Source organism: Salmo salar, chromosome ssa15, assembly GCF_905237065.1.
Source record: "Salmo salar chromosome ssa15, Ssal_v3.1, whole genome shotgun sequence".
Taxonomy (NCBI): Eukaryota; Metazoa; Chordata; class Actinopteri; order Salmoniformes; family Salmonidae; genus Salmo; species Salmo salar.
The window spans coordinates 98259544-98284646 of record NC_059456.1 but is presented as its reverse complement, the minus strand read 5'-3'; the positions used below and the strand labels follow the sequence as shown (position 1 = coordinate 98284646).

General features: G+C 44.1%; 1 protein-coding gene across 2 annotated transcripts; it reads left to right on the top strand.

The window, feature by feature from the left end:
* Positions 1 to 14715: 14715 nt before the first annotated feature.
* LOC106572755 (cytochrome P450 2K1) lies at positions 14716 to 24790 on the top strand. 2 transcript variants are annotated; one of them, XM_014147217.2, is made up of 8 exons: positions 14716 to 15022; positions 17764 to 17926; positions 19562 to 19711; positions 19805 to 19965; positions 20095 to 20274; positions 20401 to 20542; positions 22534 to 22860; positions 23733 to 24790. In XM_014147217.2, the coding sequence occupies exons 1-8, from the start codon at positions 14816 to 14818 to the stop codon at positions 23918 to 23920; spliced, it is 1518 nt and encodes a 505-aa protein (XP_014002692.2). In that variant the 5' UTR covers positions 14716 to 14815; the 3' UTR covers positions 23921 to 24790. The 2 variants fall into 2 exon arrangements, with proteins under 2 accessions (XP_014002692.2, XP_045552350.1); XM_045696394.1 differs by lacking the exon at positions 23733 to 24790 and adding an exon at positions 23551 to 23691.
* The last annotated feature ends 313 nt before the right edge of the window (positions 24791 to 25103 follow it).

Sequence of the window (25103 nt, the reverse complement as noted above, 5' to 3'; positions counted from 1 at the left end):
CAGTATATATTATTAGTGCATATTCAACAAATACCAGGCTACGCAGTGCTAGGTAAGGTAAATGTGTTTAAAATCTTTATTTTGAATGAATTGTCACAATGTCCTATAATTTCAAGTAGTTGTGGTAAACTATTCATTCCTGCAAAAAGCAATGAACTGTACATGTTGACAATATTTTTTTGCGTCACAACACATGAAAGTAAGAGGAGTCCAATTGAAGGGAACAAACCACTGACTCCTAATAAATTAAATGTAAAATGTGAAAATTGTCACAGCTGTCTGAAGGATTGGACCAAAATGCAGCGTGTTTGTAGTTCCATATCTTTATTTATTCGTGAAACGTAATGCAATACATTAAATACATGAACTAACAAAAAACAACAAACCGTGACGCAGAGAGAAAACACACTACTCAAAATATAATCACCCACAAACACAGGTGGGACAAACATCAACATAAATATGACCTCCAATTTGAGATAACCCAAACAACACCAACATAGAAATACAAAACTTGAAACTGAACATAGAAATACAAAAACAGACAAACACCCCCTGTCACGCCCTGACCTACTCTACCATAGAAAATAACAACTTACTATGGTCAGGATGTGACAAAAATATTAAAACATCATCATAAAAGTGTAATAGTGATAGGGGCTTTATCTACATGTGCAAATTACCTCTACAAACCTCTACCCCCACACATTGACTCGGTACCTCGTCAGTGTAACAGTGTCCAATTTAGGGGAAGGATCAATAGAAACACGTAGCCTTTATGTAGGGAACTTTACACTGCATAAAAACCAGTGGAGGCTTCTCGGAGGAGGAAGGGGAGGACCATACTCCTCGGTGAATTTCCTAAAAATAAAAATGTTGAAATATTTAAAAAGTTATCCTTTTTAGATAAAACTATACTAAATATATTCACGGGTCACCAAATAATTGATTAAAACACTATTTTTTGCAATGAAGGTTACATTAGCCTCAACAGCACTCTTGTCACATCCTGACCAGTAAAAGGGGTTGTTTGTTATTGTAGTTTGGTCAGGGCGTGGCAGGGGGTGATTGTTTAGAGTGTTTCGGGGTTTGTTGGGCTATGTTCTATGTTAGTATATATCTATGTTTATCTAGTATGTCTAGTTCTATGTTTAGTTAATTGGGTTGACCTTCAATTGTAAGCAGCTGCTCCTTGTTGCTTCTAATTGAAGGTCCTATTTAAGAGGGGTGTTTTTTCTATGGGATTTGTGGGTAGTTGTTCCTTACTGGACTGTTTCTCGTCGTTGTTTTTTTTGTATTAAGTTTTTGTTTCGTTTTCTTCTTCATTAATAAAAGAAGATGAGCATTCACATTCCCGCTGCGCCTTGGTCCAATCTTTACGACGTCTGTGACAGAACTACCCACCACAAACGGACCAAGCAGCGGAGGAAGGAGCAGCAGGTGGACTATAAGGAGTCATGGACATGGGAGGAGATCCTGGACGGGGCAGGACCATGGCACCAGGCTGGGGAGTACCAACGCCCTAAGGAGGAGCTGGAGGCAGCCAAGGCGGAAAGGCGGCATTATGAGGCGTTATACGCGCCGATTGGCAAGTGCGAGAGACAGCCCCAATAATAATTTTTTTGGGGGGGGACACACGGGGAGAGTGGCTAGGTCAGGTAATAGACCTAAGCCAACTTCCCGTGCTTATTATGGGGAGCAAGGGATCATGAGAGCACCAGTGTATGCGAAAGTGCGCACGATCTCGCCCATGGCGCACGCACAGTCCGGTGCGAGTGATCCCAGCCCCTCACAAGTATCGTGCTAGAGTGGGCATCCAGCCGGGTAGGAGTATGTCTGCACAGCACATCTTGCCACCAGTGCGCCTCCTAGGCCCAGGCTATCCTACGCCTGCTCTACGCACGGCAGCCATCAGGCCTCTGCACAGCCCAGTTCGCCCTGTGCCAGCACTCCGCTCGTGCAGGGCTACTGTTACCATCCAGCCAGGACGGGTTGTGCAGGCAGTGCGCTCCAGACAGCCGGTGCCTACTCATGACCCAGTGTATCCAGTTCCCGCTCCTCGCACTAGCCTTGAGGTGCGTGTTTCCAGTCTGGCGCCTCCAAAGCCAGCACCACGCACCAGGCCTCCAGTGCGTCAGCCCAGTCCAGTACGTCCTGTTCCGGCTCCTCGCACTAGCCCTGTGGTGCGTGTCCCTAGTCTGGCGCCTCCAAAGCCAGCCCCACGCATCAGGCCTTCAGTGCGCAGTCCCCGTCCAGAGCTTCCGACGACAGTTCCCGTCCAGAGCTTCCGACGATAGTTCCCCGTCCAGAGCTTCCGACGACAGTTCCCCGTCCAGAGCTTCCGGTGACAGTTCCCCGTCCAGAGCTTCCGGTGACAGTTCCCCGTCCAGAGCTTCTGGCAACAGTTCCCCGTCCAGAGCTTCCTGCGACTGTGCCCCATCCAGAGCTTCCGGCGACAGTACCCCGTCTAGAGATGGCCCACAGTCCGGAGTCAGCAGAGACGGCCCACAGTCCGGAGTCAGCAGAGACGGCCCACAGTCCGGAGCCTGCAGAGACGGCCCACAGTCCGGAGTCAGCAGAGACGGCCCACAGTCCGGAGTCAGCAGAGACGGCCCACAGTCCGGAGCCAGCAGAGACGGCCCACAGTCCGGAGCCAGCAGAGACGGCCCACAGTCCGGAGCCAGCAGAGACGGCGCACAGTCCGGAGCCAGCAGAGACGGCCCACAGTCCGGAGCCAGCAGAGACGGCCCACAGTCCGGAGCCAGCAGAGACAGCCCACAGTCCGGAGCCAGCAGAGACGGCCCACAGTCCAGAACCGGCGCAGCCAGAGTCGCCCACAGTCCAGAACCGGTGCAGCCAGAGTCGCCCTCCAGTCCGGAGCTCCCAGAGTCGCCCTCCAGTCCGGAGCTCCCAGAGTCGCCTTCCAGTCCGGAGCCCCCAGAGTCGCCCTCCAGTCCAGAGCTCCCAAGCGAAGCGCATCAGCCCGAGGTCCCCAGCGTCGCGCATTAGCCCGAGGTCCCCAGTGACGCGCATCACGGAAGCAAACAGAATGAAACTGTGATAAATATACCTGAATTTGTCCAATAGAAACTCTGGTTTACAACTTTTGGACCAATGATTACACCCTAGATCAGAGTGTGCAAGGCAGTATTGAATGTGTCACTGTCTGTCCATGTGTCACTGTCTGTCACCTCAAAATTGTCTCTCAACCTGTGTGCACCTACGTTGTAAACTTTAATTTAAAAAAGTCAGCCTCCCTCCTCTTAAATGACACTGACCGGCACTGATAAAAACCCTCCCGAGACCTGTTACATAGTGACACAAAACACAGAGACACTTAAGGTGTTGTTAGCAGTAAACATTGGCAAGAGGCCAACCTGAAACACAGGTCACTGAACAGATACCAGGGTAAAGATCGTTCAGATTAATGTTGCAACGCTGGGTTATTGCTAATTTTCCCCCAACATCGGACACCCCCTAACTTCCGGAAGTCATCAGGCCTGGTAGAGGACAGGAAGAACCTGCCCTCATTGCTGCTATCCCTGCATTTCAGTTGCATGCCTCCTTGCAATTTCAATTTGCCTTCATTGTATATTTAGACGTGCCATTTGTACTTGCCATTTGCCTTCATTGCACATTTATACATCCCACTTAATAACATACATTTTACTTACTTGTTTCACTTGTACATTTTTTGTGCTCTTTTATTTGCACTTCTGGTCAGATGCTAACTACATTTCATTGTACTGTACTTATTCAATGACAGTAAAGTTGAATCTAATCTAATCTAATCTAATCTAATGAAACCCATAGACTTGCTAACATTGTACCCATGTCCATCCCTCATGCCACCAGCCGAGACGTCATCTTCCAAGGCAATACTGAATCGTTGACCATAACAGTTCCCTTTTGATGTTATATGTTATAAGAGTTTGCAGGTTTTTTTATTGTTATTGCAGATTGATACAATGTATTTTGAATAACATATGTGAATGAGCTGTAAGTCACTTTGGATAAAAGCATCTGCTAAGTGGCACATATTACCTCAGTCAAGTTGTAAATATTAGGGGTAAATATGTATGCTGTTTGATTTCAATTCAAATCAAATTTTATTTGTCACTTGCATAGAATGTAAGAGGTGTAGACCTTAACGTGAAATGCTTTCTTACAAGCCCTTAACCAACAATGCTGTTTAAAGAAAATGTATTTAAGAAAATATTTACTAAATAAACTAAAGTAATAAAAAAAGAAAGACAATAAAATAACAAGAATGAGACTATATAAAGGGGGTACCGGTACCGAGTCAATGTGCAGGGGTACCGGTTAGTCGAGGTAATTTGTACATGTAGGAAGGGATGAGTAAGGTAAGTGACTATGCATAGATAATAACCAGTGAGTAGCAGCGGTGTAAAAACAAAGGTGTGGGGGGGGGTCCTTCAGCAGTCTTATTGCTTGGTGGTAGAAGCTGTTAAGGAGCCTTTTAGGACCTAGACTTGCCATGTGGTATTAGAGAGAACAGTCTCTGACTTAGGTGACTGAAGTCTTTGACAATTTTTTGGGCCTTCCTCTCACACCACCTAATATATAGGTCCTGGATGGCAGGAAGCTTGGCCCAAGTGATGTACTACGGCCGGATGCCGAGCAGTTGCTATACCAGGCAGTGATGCAACCGGTCAGGATGCTCTCGATGGTGCAGCTGTAGAACTTTTTGAGGATCTGAGGACCCATGCCAAATCTTTTCAGTCTCCTGAGGGGGAAAAGGCGTTGTCGTGCCTTCTTCACAACTTTCTTGGTGTGTTTGGACCATGATAGTTTGTTGGTGATGTAGACACCAAAGAACTTGAAACTCTCGACCCACTCCCCTACAGCCCCTTCGATGTGAATGGGGTGTGTTCGGCCTTACTTTTCCTATAGTCCACAATCATCTCCTTTGTCTTGCTTACGTTGAGGGAGAGGTTGTTGTCCTGACACTACACTTCCAAATCTCTGACCTCCTCCCTATAGGCCGTCTCATCGTGATCATGCCTACCACCGTTGTGTCGTCAGCAAACTTAATGACGGTGTTGGAGTCGTGCTTGGCCACGCAGTCGTGGGTGAACAGGGAGTCCAGGTGGGGACTAAGCACGCACCCCTGAGAGGCCCCCATGTTGAGGATCAGCGTGGCAGCTGGGAGGTGTTTAGTCCCAGGGTCCTTAACTTAATGACGAGCTTTGTGGGCACCATGGTGTTGAACGCTGAGCTTAAGTCAATGAACAGCAATCTCACATACCGTAGTTGTTGCTTTTGTCCAGGTGGGAAAGGGCAGTGTGGAGTGCGCTTGAGATATGTGCTGGCTACGTCCCTTCCGTCTTCAAGAGAGCGAGAGTTGCACCCCTTCTGAAAAAACCTACACTCGATCCCTCCGATGTCAACAACTACAGACCAGTATCCCTTCTTTCTTTTCTCTCCAAAACTCTTGAACGTGCCGTCCTTGGCCAGCTCTCCTGCTATCTCTCTCAGAATGACCTTCTTGATCCTAATCAGTCAGGTTTCAAGACTGGGCATTCAACTGAGACTGCTCTTCTCTGTGTCACGGAGGCTCTCCGCACTGCTAAAGCTAACTCTCTCTCCTCTGCTCTCATCCTTCTAGACCTATCTGCTGCCTTTGATACTGTGAACCATCAGATCCTCCTCTCCACCCTCTCCGAGTTGGGCATCTCCGGCGCGGCCCACGCTTGGATTGCGTCCTATCTGACAGGTCGCTCCTACCAGGTGGCGTGGCGAGAATCTGTCTCCGCACCATGCGCTCTCACCACTGGTGTCCCCCAGGGCTCTGTTCTAGGCCCTCTCCTATTCTCGCTATACACCAAGTCACTTGGCTCTGTCATATCCTCACATGGTCTCTCCTATCATTGCTATGCAGACGACACACAATTAATCTTCTCCTTTCCCCCTTCTGATAACCAGGCGGCGAATCGCATCTCTGCATGTCTGTCAGACATATCAGTGTGGATGACGGATCACCAGCTCAAGCTGAACCTCGGCAAGACGGAGCTGCTCTTCCTCCCGGGGAAGGACTGCCCGTTCCATGATCTCGCCATCACGGTTGACAACTCCCTTGTGTCCTCCTCCCAGAGTGCTAAGAACCTTGGCGTGATCCTGGACAACACCCTGTCGTTCTCCACTAACATCAAGGCGGTGACCCGATCCTGTAGGTTCATGCTCTACAACATTCGCAGAGTACGACCCTGCCTCACACAGGAAGCGGCGCAGGTCCTAATCCAGGCACTTGTCATCTCCCGTCTGGATTACTGCAACTCGCTGTTGGCTGGGCTCCCCTGCCTGTGCCATTAAACCCCTACAACTCATCCAGAACGCCGCAGCCCGTCTGGTGTTCAACCTTCCCAAGTTCTCTCACGTCACCCCGCTCCTCCGCTCTCTCCAATGGCTTCCAGTTGAAGCTTGCATCCGCTACAAGACCATGGTGATTGCCTACGGAGCTGTGAAGGGAACGGCACCTCCATACCTTCAGGCTCTGATCAGGCCCTACACCCAAACAAGGGCACTGCGTTCATCCACCACTGGCCTGCTGGCCCCCCTACCTCTGAGGAAGCACAGTTCCCGCTCAGCCCAGTCAAAACTGTTCGCTGCTCTGGCACCCAATGATGGAACAAGCTCCCTCACGACGCCAGGACAGCGGAGTCAATCACCACCTTCCGGAGACACCTGAAACCCCACCTCTTTAAGGAATACCTAGGATAGGATAAAGTAATCCTTCTAACCCCCCCCCCTTAAAAGATTTAGATGCACTATTGTAAAGTGGTTGTTCCACTGGATATCATAAGGTGAATGCACCATTTTGTAAGTCGCTCTGGATAAGAGCGTCTGCTAAATGACTTAAATGTAATGTAATATGTGTCTCTAATTGAAGCCTATGACATTTGTGTTGTGCATACCAAATAAAATAAAATTGTATTGGTCACATACACTATCAGAGCTATCAGAGCAGCTCCCAGATCACTGCACCTGTACATAGCTGTCATAAAATAAGTCGTACTCATCCTTGAAAATGTCGTACTGGAGAGAAGAGGACCAAAACGCAGCAGGTGTGTGTATGCTCATCGTGTGTATTTATTTACAGACTAAATGAACATCAAAACAACAAAACGAACTCACGAGAATGAACGAACAACCAACAGTCTGGCAAAGCATAGGCTCAACACAGAACAATTCCCCACAACCCCAAAGACAAACACACACACCTATATAGGACTTCGAATCAAAGGCGACTATACACACCTGCCTTCAATTGGAAGTCCCAATCATCAACCCAACATTTAACAAACACAAACCCCCTGCCACATCCTGACCTAGACTAAGCAATACGCCCTCTGCTGGTCAGGACGTGACAGTACCCCCCCCTCAAGGTGCAGACTCCAGGATGCACCTAAAAAAGAAAAACAAGAAAATCCCCAATACCCCAACAAAAACCCAACAAACAATAACCCCTAAACCATAAGGGAGGGAAGGGAGGGTGGCTGCCGTCAACGACGGCACTGTGCTACACCCTCCCTCCCCAACCCACCTATCCTGGAGGTGGCTCAGGTGCAGGCCGTTCCAGGCAGTCGGGCCACTCTGGCAGCACGGGACAGTCTGGGCAGTCTGGCAGCTCGGGACAGTCTGGGCAGTCTGGCAACTGGGGACAGTCTGGGCAGTCTGGCAACTGGGGACAGTCTGGGCAGTCTGGCAACTGGGGACAGTCTGGGCAGTCTGGCAACTGGGGACAGTCTGGGCAGTCTGGCCACTCCGGCAGTTCAGCGCAGTCTGGCCACTCCGGCAGTTCAGCGCAGTCTGGCCACTCCGGCAGTTCAGCGCAGTCTGGCCACTCCGGCAGTTCAGCGCAGTCTGGCCACTCCGGCAGTTCAGCGCAGTCTGGCCACTCCGGCAGTTCAGCGCAGTCTGGCCCTCTCCGGCGAGCGTTGGCCACAGCCGGGCAGCTCTGGCGACTCCGGCAGTTCAGCGTGGCTGACAGCTCTGGCGACTGTTGACTGGCGGGCAGCTCTGACGACTGTTGACTGGCGGGCAGCTCTGACGACTGTTGACTGGCGGGCAGCTCTGATGACGACTGTTGACTGGCGGGCAGCTCTGATGACGACTGTTGACTGGCGGGCAGCTCTGATGACGACTGTTGACTGGCGGGCAGCTCTGATGACGACTGTTGACTGGCGGGCAGCTCTGATGACGACTGTTGACTGGCGGGCAGCTCTGGCGACTGTTGACTGGCGGGCAGCTCTTGCCCCGTCAAACAGCCCTTGTGCCCCCCCCTAAAAAATTATTGGGGGTGTCTCTCGGTCTCCCTTACCTCGCCAGCCTTCTTCCGCTGCTTGGTCCTTTGTTGGTGGGGAATTCTGTCATAAAATAAGTCGTACTCATCCTTGAAAATGTCGTACTGGAGAGAAGAGGACCAAAACGCAGCAGGTGTGTGTATGCTCATCGTGTGTATTTATTTACAGACTAAATGAACATCAAAACAACAAAACGAACTCACGAGAATGAACGAACAACCAACAGTCTGGCAAAGCATAGGCTCAACACAGAACAATTCCCCACAACCCCAAAGACAAACACACACACCTATATAGGACTTCCAATCAAAGGCAACTATACACACCTGCCTTCAATTGGAAGTCCCAATCATCAACCCAACATTTAACAAACACAAACCCCCTGCCACATCCTGACCTAGACTAAGCAATACGCCCTCTGCTGGTCAGGACGTGACAATAGCCCATCTATAATTTAGCCCAAACTACTACCTCTTCTCCTACTGTATTTATTTATTTTATTTATTTTGCTCCTTTGTACCATATTATTTATATTTTAACTTTGAACTTTCTTCAAATAACAAATCTACCATTCCAGTGTTTTACTTGCTATACTTTATTTACTTTGCCACCATGGCCTTTTTTGCCTTTACCTCCCTTATCTCACATCATTTGCTCACATGGTATATAGTCATAATTTTTTTTCTACTGTATCATTGATTGTATGTTGTTTTACTCCATGTGTAACTCTGTGTTTTTGTATGTTGTCGAACTGCTTTGCTTTATCTTGGCCAGGTCGCAATTGTAAATGAGAACTTGTTCTCAACTTGCCTACCTGGTTAAATAAAGGTGAAATAAAAATAAATAAAAAATAAAATAAAATAAATAAATACACATGGTTAGCAGATGTTAATGCGAGTGTAGCGAAATGCTTGTGCTTCTAGTTCCAACCATGCAGTAATATCTATCAAGTAATCTAACAATTTCACAACAACTACCTTATACACACAAGTGTAAAGGAATGAATAAGAATATGCACATAAAAATATATGAATGAGCGATGGCCGAACGGCATAGGCAAGATGCAGTAGATGGTATAGAGTACAGTATATACATATGAGATGAGTAATATAGGGTATGTAAACATTATATAAAGTGGCATTGTTTAAAGTGACTAGTGATACATTTTTTACATCCTATTTTTTATTATTAAAGTGGCTAGAGATGAGTCAGTATGTTGGCAGAAGCCACTCATTGTTAGTGATGGCTGTTTAGCAGTCTGATGGCCTTGAGATAGAAGCTGTTTTTCAGTCTCTCGGTCCCAGCTTTGATGCACCTGTACTGACCTCGCCTTCTGGATGATAGTGGGGTGAACAGCCAGTGGCTCGGGCGGTTGTTGCCCTTGATGATCTTTTTGGCCTTCCTGTGACATCGGGTGGTGTAGGTGTCCTGGAGGGCAGGTAGTTTGCCCCCAGTGATGCGTTGTGCAGACCGCATTACCCTCTGGAGAGCCTTACGGTTGTGGGCGGAGCAGTTGCCATACCAGGCAGTGATACAGCCCGACAGGATGCTCTCCATTGTGCCATGTAAAAAGTTGTGAGTGTTTTTGGTGACAAGCCAAATTTCTTCAGCCTCCTGAGGTTGAAGAGGCGCTGTTGCGCCTTCTTCACCACGCTGTCTGTGTGGGTGGACCATTTCAGTTTGTCCGTGATGTGTACGCTGAGGAACTTAAAACCTTCCACCTTCTCCGCTACTGTCCCGTCGATGTGGATAGGGGGGTGCTCCCTCTGCTCCCTCTGCTGATGTTGAGTGTGAGGTTATTTTCCTGACACCACACTCCGAGGGCCCTCATCTCCTCCATGTAGGCCGTCTCGTCGTTGTTGGTAATCAAGCCTACCACTGTAGTGTCATCTGCAAACTTGATGATTGAGTTGGAGGCGTGCATGGCCACGCAGTCATGAGTGAACAGGGAGTACAGGAGAGGGCTGAGAACGCAACCTTGTGGGACCCCAGTGTTGAGGATCAGCGGGGTGGAGATGTTATTTCCTACCCTCACCACCTGGGGGCGTCCCGTCAGAAAGTCCAGGACCCAGTTGCATAGGGCGTGGTTGAGACCCAGGGTACTACCAGCTTATTGACGAGTTTGGAGGGTACTATGGTGTTAAATGCTGAGCTGTAGTCGATGAACAGCGTTCTTACATAGGTATTCCTCTTGTCCAGATGGGTGAGGGCATTGTGCAGTGTGATTGCGATTGCGATTGCGTCGTCTGTGGACTTATTGGGGCGGTAAGCAAATTGGAGTGGGTCTAGGGTGTCAGGTAGGGTGGCGGTGATATGATCCTTGACTAGTCTCTCAAAGCACTTCATGATGACAGAAGTGAGTGCTACGGGGCGATAGTCGTTTAGCTCAGTTACCTTAGGTTTCTTGGGAACAGGAACATTGGTGGCCCTCTTGAAGCATGTGGGAACAGCAGATTGGGATAGAGATTGATTGAATATGTCCATAAACACACCAGCCAGCTGGTCATGTTTCCAGTCGCCTTGCGCTGATTAACCTCTATGGGCTAGGTGGGACGCAAGCGTCCCACCCGTGGTGCACTCCATCAACAGCAGGTGCATTTCAAGAGCGGCAAATTTGAATCCAAATAAATGTCAAAATTCAAATTTTTCAAACATACAACTATTTTACACCCTTTGAAAGATAAACATCTCCTTAATCTAACCACGTTTTACGATTTCAAAAAGGTTTTACGGCGAAAGCATAAATTTAGAGTATGTTAGGACAGTACATTTACAAGAGTTGTGTGTAATGTTGTGCCAATTCAAAGACAGGCGTCACCAAAACCATAAAATCAGCTAAAATTATGCACTAACCTTTTACAATCTCCAACAGATGACACTCCTAGGACATTGTGTTAGACAATGCATGCATTTTTAGTTCTATCAAGTTCATATTTATATCCAAAAACAGCGTTTTACTGTGGCGCTGATGTTCAGGAAATCGTTTCCCTCCAATAACCGGCATTCAAGTCAGCACCACAAATTAAATAATTAAAATTAGAAAACATTGGTAAAATATTATATTGTCATTTAAAGAATTATAGATTTACATCTCTTGAACGCAATCAACTTGCCAGATTTAAAAATAACCTTACTGGGAAATCACACTTTGCAATAATCTGAGCACTGCGCCCAGAAAAATACGCGTTGCCATACAGACTAGCCGCCATGTTGGGGAGATCTAAAATCGAAAATACTATGTAAATAATCCATTACCTTTGATTCTCTTCATCAGATGTCACTTCCAGGTATCACAGGTCCATAACGAATGTAGTTTTGTTCAAAAAAGCTCATCATTTATGTCCAAAAATCTCCGTCTTGTTAGCACATGATCTAAGCCCGCCGGACTTCACTTCATGAACGAGGGGAAAAAATATATTTACGTTCGTTCAAACATGTCAAACGTTGTATAGCATAAATCATTAGGGCCTTTTTTAACCAGAACATGAATAATATTCAAGGTGGACGAATGCATTCTCTTTTATAACGTATTGGAACGAGGGTACCCAACATGAACTCTCGCTCCAGGTGTCTAATGGGCCATCATCGTTCCATGGCTCTTGTTCGGTCAGATCTCGGTCAGCTTCCCTGTAGCTCAGTTGGTAGAGCATGGTGTTTGCAACGCTCAGTTGGTAGAGCATGGTGTTTGCAACGCCAGGGTTGTGGGTTCGATTCCCACGGGGGGCCAGCACAAGAAAAAAAATGTATGAAATGTATGCATTCACTACTGTAAGTCGCTCTGGATAAGAGCGTCTGCTAAATGACTAAAATGTAAAATGTAAATCTCCCTCCAGAAGACTCAAAACCCTTTGTAAAGGCTGGTGACATCTAGTGGAAGCAATAGGAAGTGCCAAAATATTCCTCAGCCCCTGTGTTTTTCAATGGCATAGGTTTAAAGGTAATACAACACATCAGGTATCCACTTCCTGTCAGAAAATGTCTCAGGGTTTTGCCTGCCAAATGAGTTCTGTTATACTCACAGACACCATTCAAACAGTTTTAGAAACTTTAGGGTGTTTTCTATCCATATATAATAAGTATATGCATATTCTAGTTACTGGGTAGGATTAGTAACCAGATTAAATCGGGTACATTTTTTTATCCAGCCGTGCAAATACTGCCCCCTAGCCCTAACAGGTTAAAAGCAGTGGTTCGCGCTTTCAGTTTTGCGCAAATGCTGCCATCAATCCACGGTTTCTGGTTGGGGAAGGTTTTAATATTTGCCGTGGGTACAACATCACCGATGCATTTGCTAATAAACTCGCTCATCGAATCAGCGTATACATCAATGTTGTTGTTCGATGCTATCCGGAACATATCCCAGTCCACGTGATCGAAGCAATCTTGAAGCGTGGAATCAGATTGGTCGGACCAGCGTTGAACAGACCTGAGCACGGGCGTTTCCTGTTTTAGTTTCTGTCTATAGGCTGGGAGCAACAAAATGGAGTCGTGTTCAGATTTGCCGAAAGGAGGGCGGGGGAGGGCTTTGTATGCGTCGCGGAAGTTAGAGTAACAATGATCCAGGATTTTGCCAGCCAGGGTCGCGCATTCGATATGCTGATAAAATTTAGGGAGCCTTGTTTTCAGATTAGCCTTGTTAATATACCCAGCTACAATAAATGCAGCCTCGGGATGTGTGGTTTCCTGTTTACATAGAGTCCAATTAAGTTCTTTCAGGGCCGTTGAAGTGTCTGCTTGGGAGGGATATACACGACTGTGATTATAATCGAAGAGAATTCTCTTGGTATATAATGCGGTCGGAATTTGATTGTAAGGAATTTTAGGTCAGGTGAACAAAAGGACTTGAGTTCCTGTATGTTGTTATGATCACACCACGTCTCGTTAATCATAAAGCATACACCCCCGCCCTTCTTCTTACCAGAGAGATGTTTGTTTCTGTCGGCGCGATGTGTGAAGAAACCAGGTGGCTGTACCGACTCTGATAACATATCCCGAGTGAGCCATGTTTCCGTGAAGCAGAGAATGTTGCAATCTCTGATGTTTCTCTGGAAGGCAAACCTTGCTCGGATTTTGTCTACCTTGTTGTCAAGAGACTGGACATTGGCAAGTAGTATACTTGGGAGCGGTGGGCGATGTGCCCGTCTACGGAAACCAGAAGACTGCTCCGTCTGCCCCTTCTGCGGCGCCATTGTTTTGGGTCGCCGGCTAGGATCCGATCCATTGTCCTGGGTGGTGGACCCAGGACAAACATCTCTCTGGGAAAGTCGTATTCCTGGTCATAATGTTGGTAAGTTGACGTTGCACTTATATCCAATAGTTCCTCCCAGCTGTATGTAATAAGACCCAAGATTTCCTGGGGTAACAGTGTAAGAAATAATACATAAAAAAATGAAATACTGCATAGTTTTCTAAGAACGCAAAGCGAGGCGGCCATCTCTGTCGGCGCCGGATGTAACACAACTATCAATTGTGATAATGTGCTCATATAAGTATAAATTCCTGCATATAGCAATGAACTATACATTTTTACAGTGTTTTATTTTGCATTACAACACAAGAGAGGAAATTTATGTCAATTGAAGAGAACAAACCACTAACTCCTAAAACATTAAATGTAAAATGTGCAGTTCATTGCTTTTTGCAGGAATTCAAACTTTAGAGGGTATTGGCCAGTATGTGGGGAAGGACCAATAGAAACACGCAGCCTTTATGTAGTGAACTTTACACTGCATAAAACTGTCCGAGACCTTTTGTACAGTGACACAAAACACAGTTACAGGTGTTGCCAACTGTAAACATTGGCAAGAGGCCAATCTGAAGCACAGGTCATTGAACCGATACCAGGCTTAAGATCATTCAGATTATCTCTCTGTTCCTGTGTTGGGTCTTTGTTTTAAATCTTATCAACAGATCACTATTAATGAATTGAATGGGAAATTATTTAACTGAACTGGTGAAACTGAATTATTTATGGAAAACCACACTCAGCCCCGCCTTAATAAAACATTTGTTTGGAAACTGTTGTCTGCCTCTACTTTGTGTAGTTTGACTCAGAGCTCGCTATACTTATTGGCATTCACATAGGGTGGTGTGGGAGGCACCCTGTTACAGACGAAGCAAACACACAGAGCTAAACCCCCCAACAGGTTGTTCCTCATTCTTTATCTCCTTGTCTGCAGTTCTGTTCAGTGTTTTAACGAGGGTGTAATAAAGAGGAACATCTCTCAGGATGAGGACAGGCATAGTGACCTTAATTAAATTATGATCAGACCATGCTATAATTGAGTCAATGATCTGCAGGGAATGTGTTGTGCAGGCTTGGCACTACTATTCTTCTGTTTCTCAAGATGCCTAGCTCCTCCCCCAAGGCGGTCCGTCCTCTACATAAGAGGAGCTCCATAGGCAGGCAGCTTTGTTGAGTGACTGTTGTATATGAGCACAAGCGGTTTCTCTTTTTAGCCCAGGGTAAGGTGTAAGAGCTCCAATCGAGGATGTCTCTTATGGAAGGTCTTCTCCTCCAGGCTCCCAGCACGGTGACACTGCTGGGGGCTGTGCTGTTTCTGCTCGTCCTCTACCTCCTCTCCTCTAGTTCCAGCTCTGAGGAACATGGGAAGGAGCCTCCAGGACCCAGGCCGCTGCCCCTGCTTGGTAACATGCTCCAGCTGGATCTCAATAGGCCATACCAGACTCTCTATGAGGTGAGATATTAATAAGTCAAAGCTTGCTTGCTTGAACTATTCAATTTCAAGTACCTCCTTTCAAGATATTGACTCACAGTACCCAGCTAGCACATTTGGTTTATTGGAAGTTGTGGGAAAGTATGTTTTTTGTTTCACATTATTTGTGTGAATGAAGCCATACGTTTCCTGACCGGTAAAAATAATGTTTTTTTAACCATTGTGTAGTCTTAACATTCTGTACACTCCCCTTGTCCTAAGGGTAAAAATGGACCCGTCTTCACTAAACCACTCAAATAAAGCAGCTCAATTGAATTTTAAACCCCAAATCTATTTTGCATGAAGAAACTGGCTGTCATTCGTCATAAACTTTGTGAATATCTGGGTTCTTCCTCTTCACAATGCAGAAAGACTGATCAGTGGACACCATCCGTTTTTATTACATCACACCTGTCATCATTGTTTTCTTTACTAAAGTAGAGCTTTATTATTATTATTATTATTGTTAAAGGTACTGCATAGGTGTAAACATATTTTGTTTTGCAAGAGATAGCACTTGTATAGTCTAAGAAAGTAGCAGAAATGTGCAGAAAGTAGTTTTGAATGCATTTTATTGAATGGAAACAATAACAGTCTTGAACTTTTTTGGAAACATAGTGATATGTTCTTATATTCTGTACAATGAGGAATTCAACTACACAATACTAGTCTTCTCCCATTTGTTTAACCATTTCCCCCATCCACAAGGTGTATAAACAACAACAATACAAAATAATAAAATAATATAATAGATACAAAACAAAAACATGAGGAACATAAATCAATCAACTCTAACTGCTCCAGGAACACCCGCCTCTTGTTCTGCTTATCAGGCATCCAGGTAGGGTTGATCTTGTTCCATATCACAAAGGCATTGTATGCGGACACATCAATGATGTTATGGAAGATGACCAGGGGTCAGCGGGCAGTCATCCTCCTGCAGCTGTAAGTTCCAATCACCTTGTCCAGGTTGTCCACGCCTCCTTTGTTGTGGTTGTAGTCCAGGATGATGGCTGGCTTCCTGTCCTCACGATCACTGATCTCAGCCGTTTTGTGCATTGTGCCCAGGACGACCACATTCTTGTTCCTCTTTGGGAGGTAAGAAACTAGAGTGGTGTTGGGGGTGAAGGCAAACGTTGATGAGAAGGCCTCTCTACCCCTTGTTGCGAGGAGTGCAGGGTGGAGCTTAGGCTTGTTCTTTCTAACTGTGCCAACCATGGTGATCTTCCTCTTCAGGAGCTGCTGGCTGATTTTAATCAGTAGCACACATAATCTCAATTTCTCATTGTGTGTGTCTTTGTGGTTTTTGTGCTGTGTAAATTATTTTATAACTGCCGGGTCAATAATTACAATCTTTGTACCCTGGTGGTATACAGCTTTCATGGAAATATTAACAAAGGCAGTGTTTACATTTTTCTAATGTTGGGGTCACTTTAGAAAAAGTAATCACATTTCAAGTTGAAAAAATATAATTCAGGGAGTTCTCTCTGTTAAACATAGTGGCGGGTCATTTTTTACCCTTAAGACAACACAGGGTTAAACATTCTGAGAAGAGAAGTGAACATTTTGCAGAAAATGTTGGTTATTTTTAGGTTTTTTAATAACTTCTGTATAAATTTAGCTGAAAGTTTCAATAAGACTTTTAATAACACTGCTTGCTTATTTTGTGTTTGCTTTTTTGAACTTTTTGAGCACAGACAGGACGCATGGAATTCCATTTCATAAGGCATTAATAATGAAACACATTTATTTTTTATTGTGACAGCATCAGTGAGATTCAAACCTTTAACCCTCTGTTCTCTATCAATGGAATTAGTCCACAGCATCACCAGGATGGAGCTAGCATGCCATGTTTTTTTAAATCATACAAATCTGTTAATTGTAGCGTATTCAAACAAACCCCATTTCAAAGGAAACAAGCACTCATTAAGATCAGGTGTGGCCAATTAGTGGGTGCAGCCATCACACCCAAACACACTTAGCAAGACAGAGGAAAGATAGAGTTTTGTTGACGCTGAGAATGAAATGCATGTTTTTAAATAATATTCTTAGAACTTTCTCTGAATGTTATTAAAGTTTTCTTGTGGTTTTTATGGAAAGTTTTTTTTAAACGTTCTCAGAACATTTTGAGAACATGACTTTAAATAAAACCACGAGGAAACCTGTATGAAACATTATGATGAAGTACTGAAATTCCCACAGAAGAACGTTGTTTCTTAACGCTCTTGGAACAATTTAAGAACATGATGTTAAATAGAACCATGAGGATATCTATGGGAAATGTTATGCTGAAGTACTGAAATTCCCACAAAGAACGTTATTCCTTAATGTTCTCTGAACTATTTGAGAACATTCCCAATGTTAAACCAGTTTGAGAATGTTCCTAGAACACTACCAACATGTAACTAATTTCTTAAATGGGCTTAGAGTGTTCCAAAGCCAAGCAACTATACAGCACCATTGCCAGAAATATGTGGAAGGTTGTTTTAAAAATAACCATATGATAACCACGCTCTCACCAAGCTCTATGGTTCTCAGAACATGTGCTAGCTAGGTATTTACATGATCAGTCATTCATTTCTGGAAGGTAACACATTCAAAATTGTTTGTCAAACACTGACCTCAGAAGTTCATAGGCTCACATTTTACGAGGCATTTTTATTTGAATGGAAAGGATTTTATCTGTCTAAACCTGGTCTTTTGGCTTATTTTATGTTCTACAGCTGTCCAAGAAATATGGCTCGGTGTTCACAGTTCACATTGGACCAAGAAAAGTGGTTGTTCTCGCAGGATACAAGACAGTCAAGCAAGCACTGGTCAACCATGCAGAGGAGTTTGGGGACAGGAGCGTTAATCATTTGTTTAGTGAAATAAACAAAGGACACGGTAATGTCAGATAACTTAACTGATTCTCAGTCCTACTACGCTGCAAACCTTGACAATGGACAGTTAAGCAGGCATGCTTGGTGCCATACTGTAAAAACCAACAACAATATACAGTACCAGTCATTCAACGTTTTTTCTTCATTTTTTTACTATGTTCTACATTGTAGAATAATAGTGAAGACATCAAAACTATGAAATAACACATATGGAATCATGTAGCAACCAAACAAGTGTTAAAAAAAATCAAAATCTATTTTATATAAGAGATTCTTCAAAGTAGCCACCCTTTTCCTTGATGACAGCTTTGCATTCTCTTTGCATTCTTTCAACCAGCTTCACCTGGAATGCTTTTCCAACAGTCTTGAAGGAGTTCCCACATATGTTGAGCACTTGTTGGCTGCTTTTCCTTCACTCTTCGGTCCAACTCATCCCAAACCATCTCAATTGAGTTGAGGTTGGGTGATTGTGGAGGCCATCTGATGTGGCACTCCATCACTCTCCTTCTTGGTCAAATAGCCCTTACACAGCCTGGAAGTGTGTTTTGTCATTGTCCTGTTGAAAAACAAATGATAGTCCCACTAAGCTTAAACCAGCTGGGATGGCGTATCGCTGCAGAATGCTGTGGTAGCCATGCTGGTTAAGTGTGCCTTGAATTCTAAATAAATCACTGACAGTGTCACCAGCAAAGCACCCCCACACCATCACACCTCCTCCTCCATGCTTCACGGTGGGAACCACACATGCGGAAAATCATCCATTCACCTACTCTGTGTCTCACAAAGACACGGAGGTTGGAACCAAACATCTCAAATTTGGACTCATCAGACCAAAGAAACGATTTCTACTGGTCCATTGCTCGTGTTTCTTGGCCAAAGCAAGTTTCTTCTTATTATTGGTTTCCTTTAGTAGTGGTTTCTTTGCAGCAATTCGACCACGAAGGGCTGATTCAGGCAGTCTCCTCTGAACAGTTGATGTTGAGATGTGTCTGTTACTTTTTTTGTATTTGACCTACCATGTCTTAAAGTAATGATGGACTGTCGTTTCTCCTTGATTATTTGAGCTGTTCGTGCCATAATATGGACTTGGTCTTTTACCAAATAGGGCTGTCTTCTGTATACCACCCATACCTTGTCACAACTAATGGAATTGCATTCCAGGTGACTACCTCATGAAGCTCGTTGAGAGAATGCCAAGAGTGTGCAAAGCTGTCAGCAAGGCAAAGGGTGGCTACTTTGAAGAATCTCAAATATAAAATGTATTTTGATTTGTTTAACGCTTTTTTTGGATCCTACATGATTCCATATGTGTTATTTCACACTTTTGATGTCTTCACTATTATTCTACAATGTAGAACATAGTACAAATACAGAAAAACCGTTGAATGAGGAGGTGTGTCCAAACTTTTGACTGGTACTGTACATGGTGCTCTTCTGTGTTCAACCAACTCTAACAACAAATATCTTACAAATATTTTATTTTCTCCTGACTTCATAAAAATATGAAGAAAAAAACTGATTTTGTTTGAAACCTCCTACTTCCATTAATCTGCTCTTCTTAAAATTGATTTGTATTCCTTTAAGAATGTCACTCAACTACTACATCAGAACAATATTGTTCTACTGTACTTTTTAATAGGTATTGTATTTGCCAATGGAGACTCATGGAAAGAGATGAGACGCTTTGCCCTGACAAACCTTAGGGACTTTGGCATGGGCAAGAAAGCGAGCGAGGAGAAGATCATTGAGGAAGTTCGCTACTTGATTGAAGTGTTTGAAGAACACAAGGGTAAAGTTCTTATATCAATAACACAACAAAAATAGGTCTTAATCTTTTCTCAGTTTTTCTCATTTCAGTTCTGTTTTTTGCTCTTTGTCACAGGTAAAGCATTTGACACAACCCAGGCAATGAATTACGCTGTCTCCAACATCATCTGCAGCATTGTGTATGGCAGCAGGTTTGACTACTCTGATCCACGGTTCCGGCGCTCGGTGGATCAAGCCAATGAGTCCATCCGACTCGGAGGATCTATTTCAATACAGGTACGATACCGTGCTTATCATGTTTACTTTGAGAACAATGACAGACTGGTCACACTAGATTAAATTAGTCCAAGTATAATATATACAGACAAAATAGATGCTCATTTTTGCTTTGCTTTTTATTTAAAGTTGTACAACATGTTCCCATGGTTGGGCCCATTGGTGAAGAACAAGACACTTATCATGAAAAATATTGGCGACAACAAGGAGGAGATGAAGGAGCTGGTGAGGGGGCTGAAGGAGACTCTCAACCCGCAGATGTGTAGAGGCTTCGTGGACTCGTTCCTTGTCCGAAAGCAGACCCTGGAGGTATAAAGGGTTATTACAGTTAAAAGCATGTCATTTCTTGGAGTGAATAACTAGAGGGTCCAGGGGGAGATGAGTTAGAAATAACTGCTCTTGTTTACTGAAACATGTTTGTTTATGTATTAAAAGGAATCAGGCAACATGAACTCTCTTTACCACACTGAGAATCTCATACAGACTGTGGCCAACCTGTTTGCTGCTGGTACCGACACCACCGGGACAACCCTGCGATGGGGTCTGCTGCTCATGGCTAAGTACCCCGATATTCAGGGTAAGGGTTGATACTCACACACTCACCTGACAAACACACCTCATACAGTGCATTTGGAAAGTATTCAGACCCCTTCGCTTTTTCCACATTTTGTTACGTTACAGCCTTATTATAAAATTGATTAAATTCTTTTTATTTCTCATCAATCTACACACAATACCCCATAATCACAAAGCAGCAAAAACTGGTTTTTAGAAATTTTTTCAAAAAACTGAAATAACACAGACTATGCTCCGTACTTTGTTGAAGCACCTTTGGCAGTGGCTACATCCTTGAGTCTTCTTGGGTATGACGCTACAAGCTTGGCACACCTGTATTTGGAGAGTTTCTCCCATTCTTCTCTGCAGATCCTCTCAAGCTCTGTCAGGTTGGATGGGGAGCGTCGGTGCACAGCTATTTTCAGGTCTCTCCAGAGATGTTCTATCAGGCTCAAGTGCGGGCTCTGGCTGGGCTAATCAAGGACTTTCAGAGACTTGTTGCGAAGCCACATCTGCATTGTCTTGACTGTCTGCTTAGGGCCGTTGTCCTGTTGGAAGGTGAACCTTCGCCCCCAGTCTGAGGTCCTGAACACTCTAGAGCAGGTTTTCATCAAGGATCTCTCTGTACGTTGCTCCATTCATCTTTTCCTCGATCCTGACTAATTTCCCTGCCGCTTAAAAACATCCCCACAGCATGGTGCTGCCACCACCATGCTTCACTGTAGGGATGGTATTGGCCAGGTGATGAGAGGTGCCTGTTTTCCTCCAGACGTGATACTTCGCATTCAGGCCAAAGAGTTATTGGTTTCATCAGACCAGAGAATCTTGTTTCTCATGGTCTGAGAGTCCTTTAGGTGCTTTTTGGCAAACTCCAAGCAGGCTGTCATGTGCCTTTTACTGAGGAGTGGCTTCCGTCTGGCCACTCTACCATAAAGGCCGAATTGGTGGAGTGTTGCAGAGATGGTTGTCCTTCTGGAATGTTCTGCCATCTCCACAGAGGTACTCTGGAGCTCTGTAAGAGTGGCCATCAGTTCTTGGTCACCTCACTGAACAAGGCCCTGCTCCCCCGATTGCTCAGTTTGGCCAGGCGGCCTGCTCTAGGAAGAGTCTTGGTGGATCCTATCTTCTTCCATTTAAGAATGATGGAGGCCACTGTGTTCTTGGGGACCTTCAATGCTGAAGACATTTTTTGGTACCCTTCCCCAGATCTGTGCCTCAACACAATCATGTCTCTATGGACAATTCCTTCAACCTCATGGCTTGATATTTGCTCTGATATTTGCTCTATTTGCTCTGACAAGCTCTGTCAACTGTGGAACCTTATATACACAGGTGTGTGCCTTTACAAATCATGTCCAATTAATTGAATTTACCACAGGTGGACTCCAATCAAGTTGTAAAAACATCTCAAGGATGAAAACAGGATGCACCTGAGCTCAATTGTGAGTCTCATAGTAAAGGGTCTGAATACTTATGTAAATAAGGTATTTCTGTTTTTTATTTTTAATACATTTACAAAAAAATCTTTAAACCTGTTTTCACATTGTCATTATGGGGTATTGTGTGTAGATTGAGGACATTGAGGAAATGGTTTTATTTAATCAATTTTAGAATAAGGCTGTAATGTAACAAAATGTGGAAAAAGTTAAGGGGTCTGAATACTTTCCGAATGCACTGTATATCCACAACTCAATCTCTTATAGCTCACTTATATAATGTGTGCAAACTCCTCTATCTGTATTCTGTCTCTAAATGTTGTCTGTCACTAGCAGCATCATATTAAAATTCTGAGTATCTGTCAAATAAAAGTGATTCTTATTTGAAGGACCTTTGTACAGACAGTATATGAATGCAATTATGTAAGACAATTACGGTTTTACTCGCTGTAAACATTGGCAAATTTCCCACCTGAACCACAGGTCTTTGAATTGGATCCAAGTTAATTAACAGATACAGGCTGAAGATCATTCAGATTTTATAGTAACTTTATCCCCCTCTTCCTTTTTTTTCCAGACCGGGTCCAAGAAGAGATAAGCAGAGTCATAGGATGTCGTCAGGCCTTGGTAGAGGACAGGAAGAACCTGCCATACACTGATGCAGTGATCCATGAGACCCAAAGACTGGCCAACATTGTACCCATGTCCATCCCTCACACCACCAGCCAAGACGTCACCTTCCAGGGATACTTCATCAAAAAGGGGACTGATGTGTTACCTCTGCTGACGTCTGTCCTGCGAGATGAGGGCGAATGGAAGAGCCCTCACACCTTTAACCCCACCCACTTTCTGGATGAGGAAGGTCGATTCGTCAGGAAGGATGCCTTCATGCCCTTCTCTGCAGGTGAGTCCCACTGTGTGTTTCCTTATTAACACTATCATTCAGCAATTAACTATATCTGATATCCTTCTATGTTGGTCAATTAACTACATCTGATATCATTCTATGGTGGTCAATTAACACATTTTGATATCCTTCTATGTTGGTCAATTAACTAATTCTGATATCCTTCTATGGTGGTCAATTAACTAATTCTGATATCCTTCTATGGTGGTCAATTAACTAATTCTGATGTCCTTCTATGGTGGTCAATTAACTAATTCTGATATCCTTCTATGGTGGTCAATTAACTAATTCTGATGTCCTTCTATGGTGGTCAATTAACTAATTCTGATGTCCTTCTATGTTGGTCAATTAACTAATTCTGATGTCCTTCTATGGTGGTCAATTAACTAATTCTGATGTCCTTCTATGGTGGTCAATTAACTAATTCTGATATCCTTATTGCTTTGGGGAGGGGATGGAAATGACGTTGAAGCAATGTGGAATAGAAATTGAATTGACTTCTGTGCCCAGTGGGAATATTGATATTTGTTAATTATTGGAACCTATAGCTACACATCTATTGTCTTCATGTTGTCTTCCTCATCTTCTTCTTTCACCCCGTAGGGTGTGTCTAGGAGAGAGTCTGGCCAGGATGGAGCTCTTCCTTTTCTATTGTCCTCATGCTGTCTTCCTCATCTTCCTCTTCAGGTCGTAGAGTGTGTCTAGGAGAGAGTCTGGCCAGGATGGAGCTCTTCCTTTTCTATTGTCCTCATGCTGTCTTCCTCATCTTCCTCTTCAGGTCGTAGAGTGTGTCTAGGAGAGAGTCTGGCCAGGATGGAGCTCTTCCTTTTCTATTGTCCTCATGCTGTCTTCCTCATCTTCCTCTTCAGGTCGTAGAGTGTGTCTAGGAGAGAGTCTGGCCAGGATGGAGCTCTTCCTTTTCTTCACCTCCCTCCTGCAGCGCTTTCGTTTCTCTCCTCCTCCCGGGGTAACAGAGGATGATCTGGACCTCACACCATCCCTGGGGTTCACCCTCACTCCTTCACCTCACCAGTTGTGTGCTGTGAGCAGGGTCTGAGATGAGAGTCTGGGTCCAATGTATATTACACACTAAACTCTCAACTTTAGACAAACATACTGCAGGAATATGCTGAAAAACTATTTTGTCACTGCCCATGGACATGAATGATATGAATATATACCTGGCTACTGGGATCTGAGGTTTAAAGTTGATTGGACCAAAATGAACTGAAGCAGCTTTTGTAAACCATTCAGAGGGATTTTGCAGTCCTAGATGCTGACACCTTTATGATGTCTGAGGGGCGTTTGTTTAAAACCATCAATGTTGATCTAGAGACATACACTCAACCTTTTAGGGATACCCTAGGTGGGGTCCTCAGTAAAATGTCAATGTCCGCAGGAACGTTATGATTGAGAGACCAAACTTGGACGTTAGGATCCTATTCTTAGACTGCAAATACCCTTATCCCCACTGAGGTCCATAGAAGTCATATTCTTGCCCACCACTCCCGGGATAATATTCTTGGTTTGTAATTCAAAAATACAGTCCTAAGAACAGTCACATTTGTAATCTGAAAGTGCCCAAAATATGGCCTAAAATTGTCATCTAAATGTATAAAAAGTGTAAACTCTAATCTAATGCCCTCTATACTGCTAGTTGTACTGTCAATACTTGGCACTTTTTTACAGGACAACTGTATGACCTATAGCTCAGTTTTTTTCCACAGGTCCTTTTGACCAAAGACACTCAGGCATTTCAATTTTGTTTTACCAATCAGGGGGAAATTATGCAAATGTTTAATATCTTTTACTTTTTAGTGCTGTCATTAATTTATTGAATGACAAATATTAAGTGCTAGTTAAGGAAAGGTAGACACATTGGCACTTTCTGAAAGCTTTTCTAACGATATGAAAATAGGTACAGTGGGGGAAAAAAGTATTTAGTCAGCCACCAATTGTGCAAGTTCTCCCACTTAAAAAGATGAGAGAGGCCTGTAATTTTCATCATAGGTACACGTCAACAATGACAGACAAAATGAGAAAGAAAAATCCAGAAAATCACATTGTAGGATTTTTAATGAATTTATTTGCAAATTATGGTGGAAAATAAGTATTTGGTCAATAACAAAAGTTTATCTCAATACTTTGTTATATACCCTTTGTTGGCAATGACACAGGTCAAATGTTTTCTGTAAGTCTTCACAAGGTTTTCACACACTGTTGCTGGTATTTTGGCCCAT

Excerpts from the sequence above, each read along its gene's own strand:
- LOC106572755 (XM_014147217.2), top strand. The coding sequence starts at position 14,816 with ATGTCTCTTATGGAAGGTCTTCTCCTCCAGGCTCCCAGCACGGTGACA. Across the intron at positions 15,023-17,763 it reads CATACCAGACTCTCTATGAG|CTGTCCAAGAAATATGGCTC; the intron begins GTGAGATATTAA and ends TATGTTCTACAG. Across the intron at positions 19,712-19,804 it reads AGTGTTTGAAGAACACAAGG|GTAAAGCATTTGACACAACC; the intron begins GTAAAGTTCTTA and ends TCTTTGTCACAG.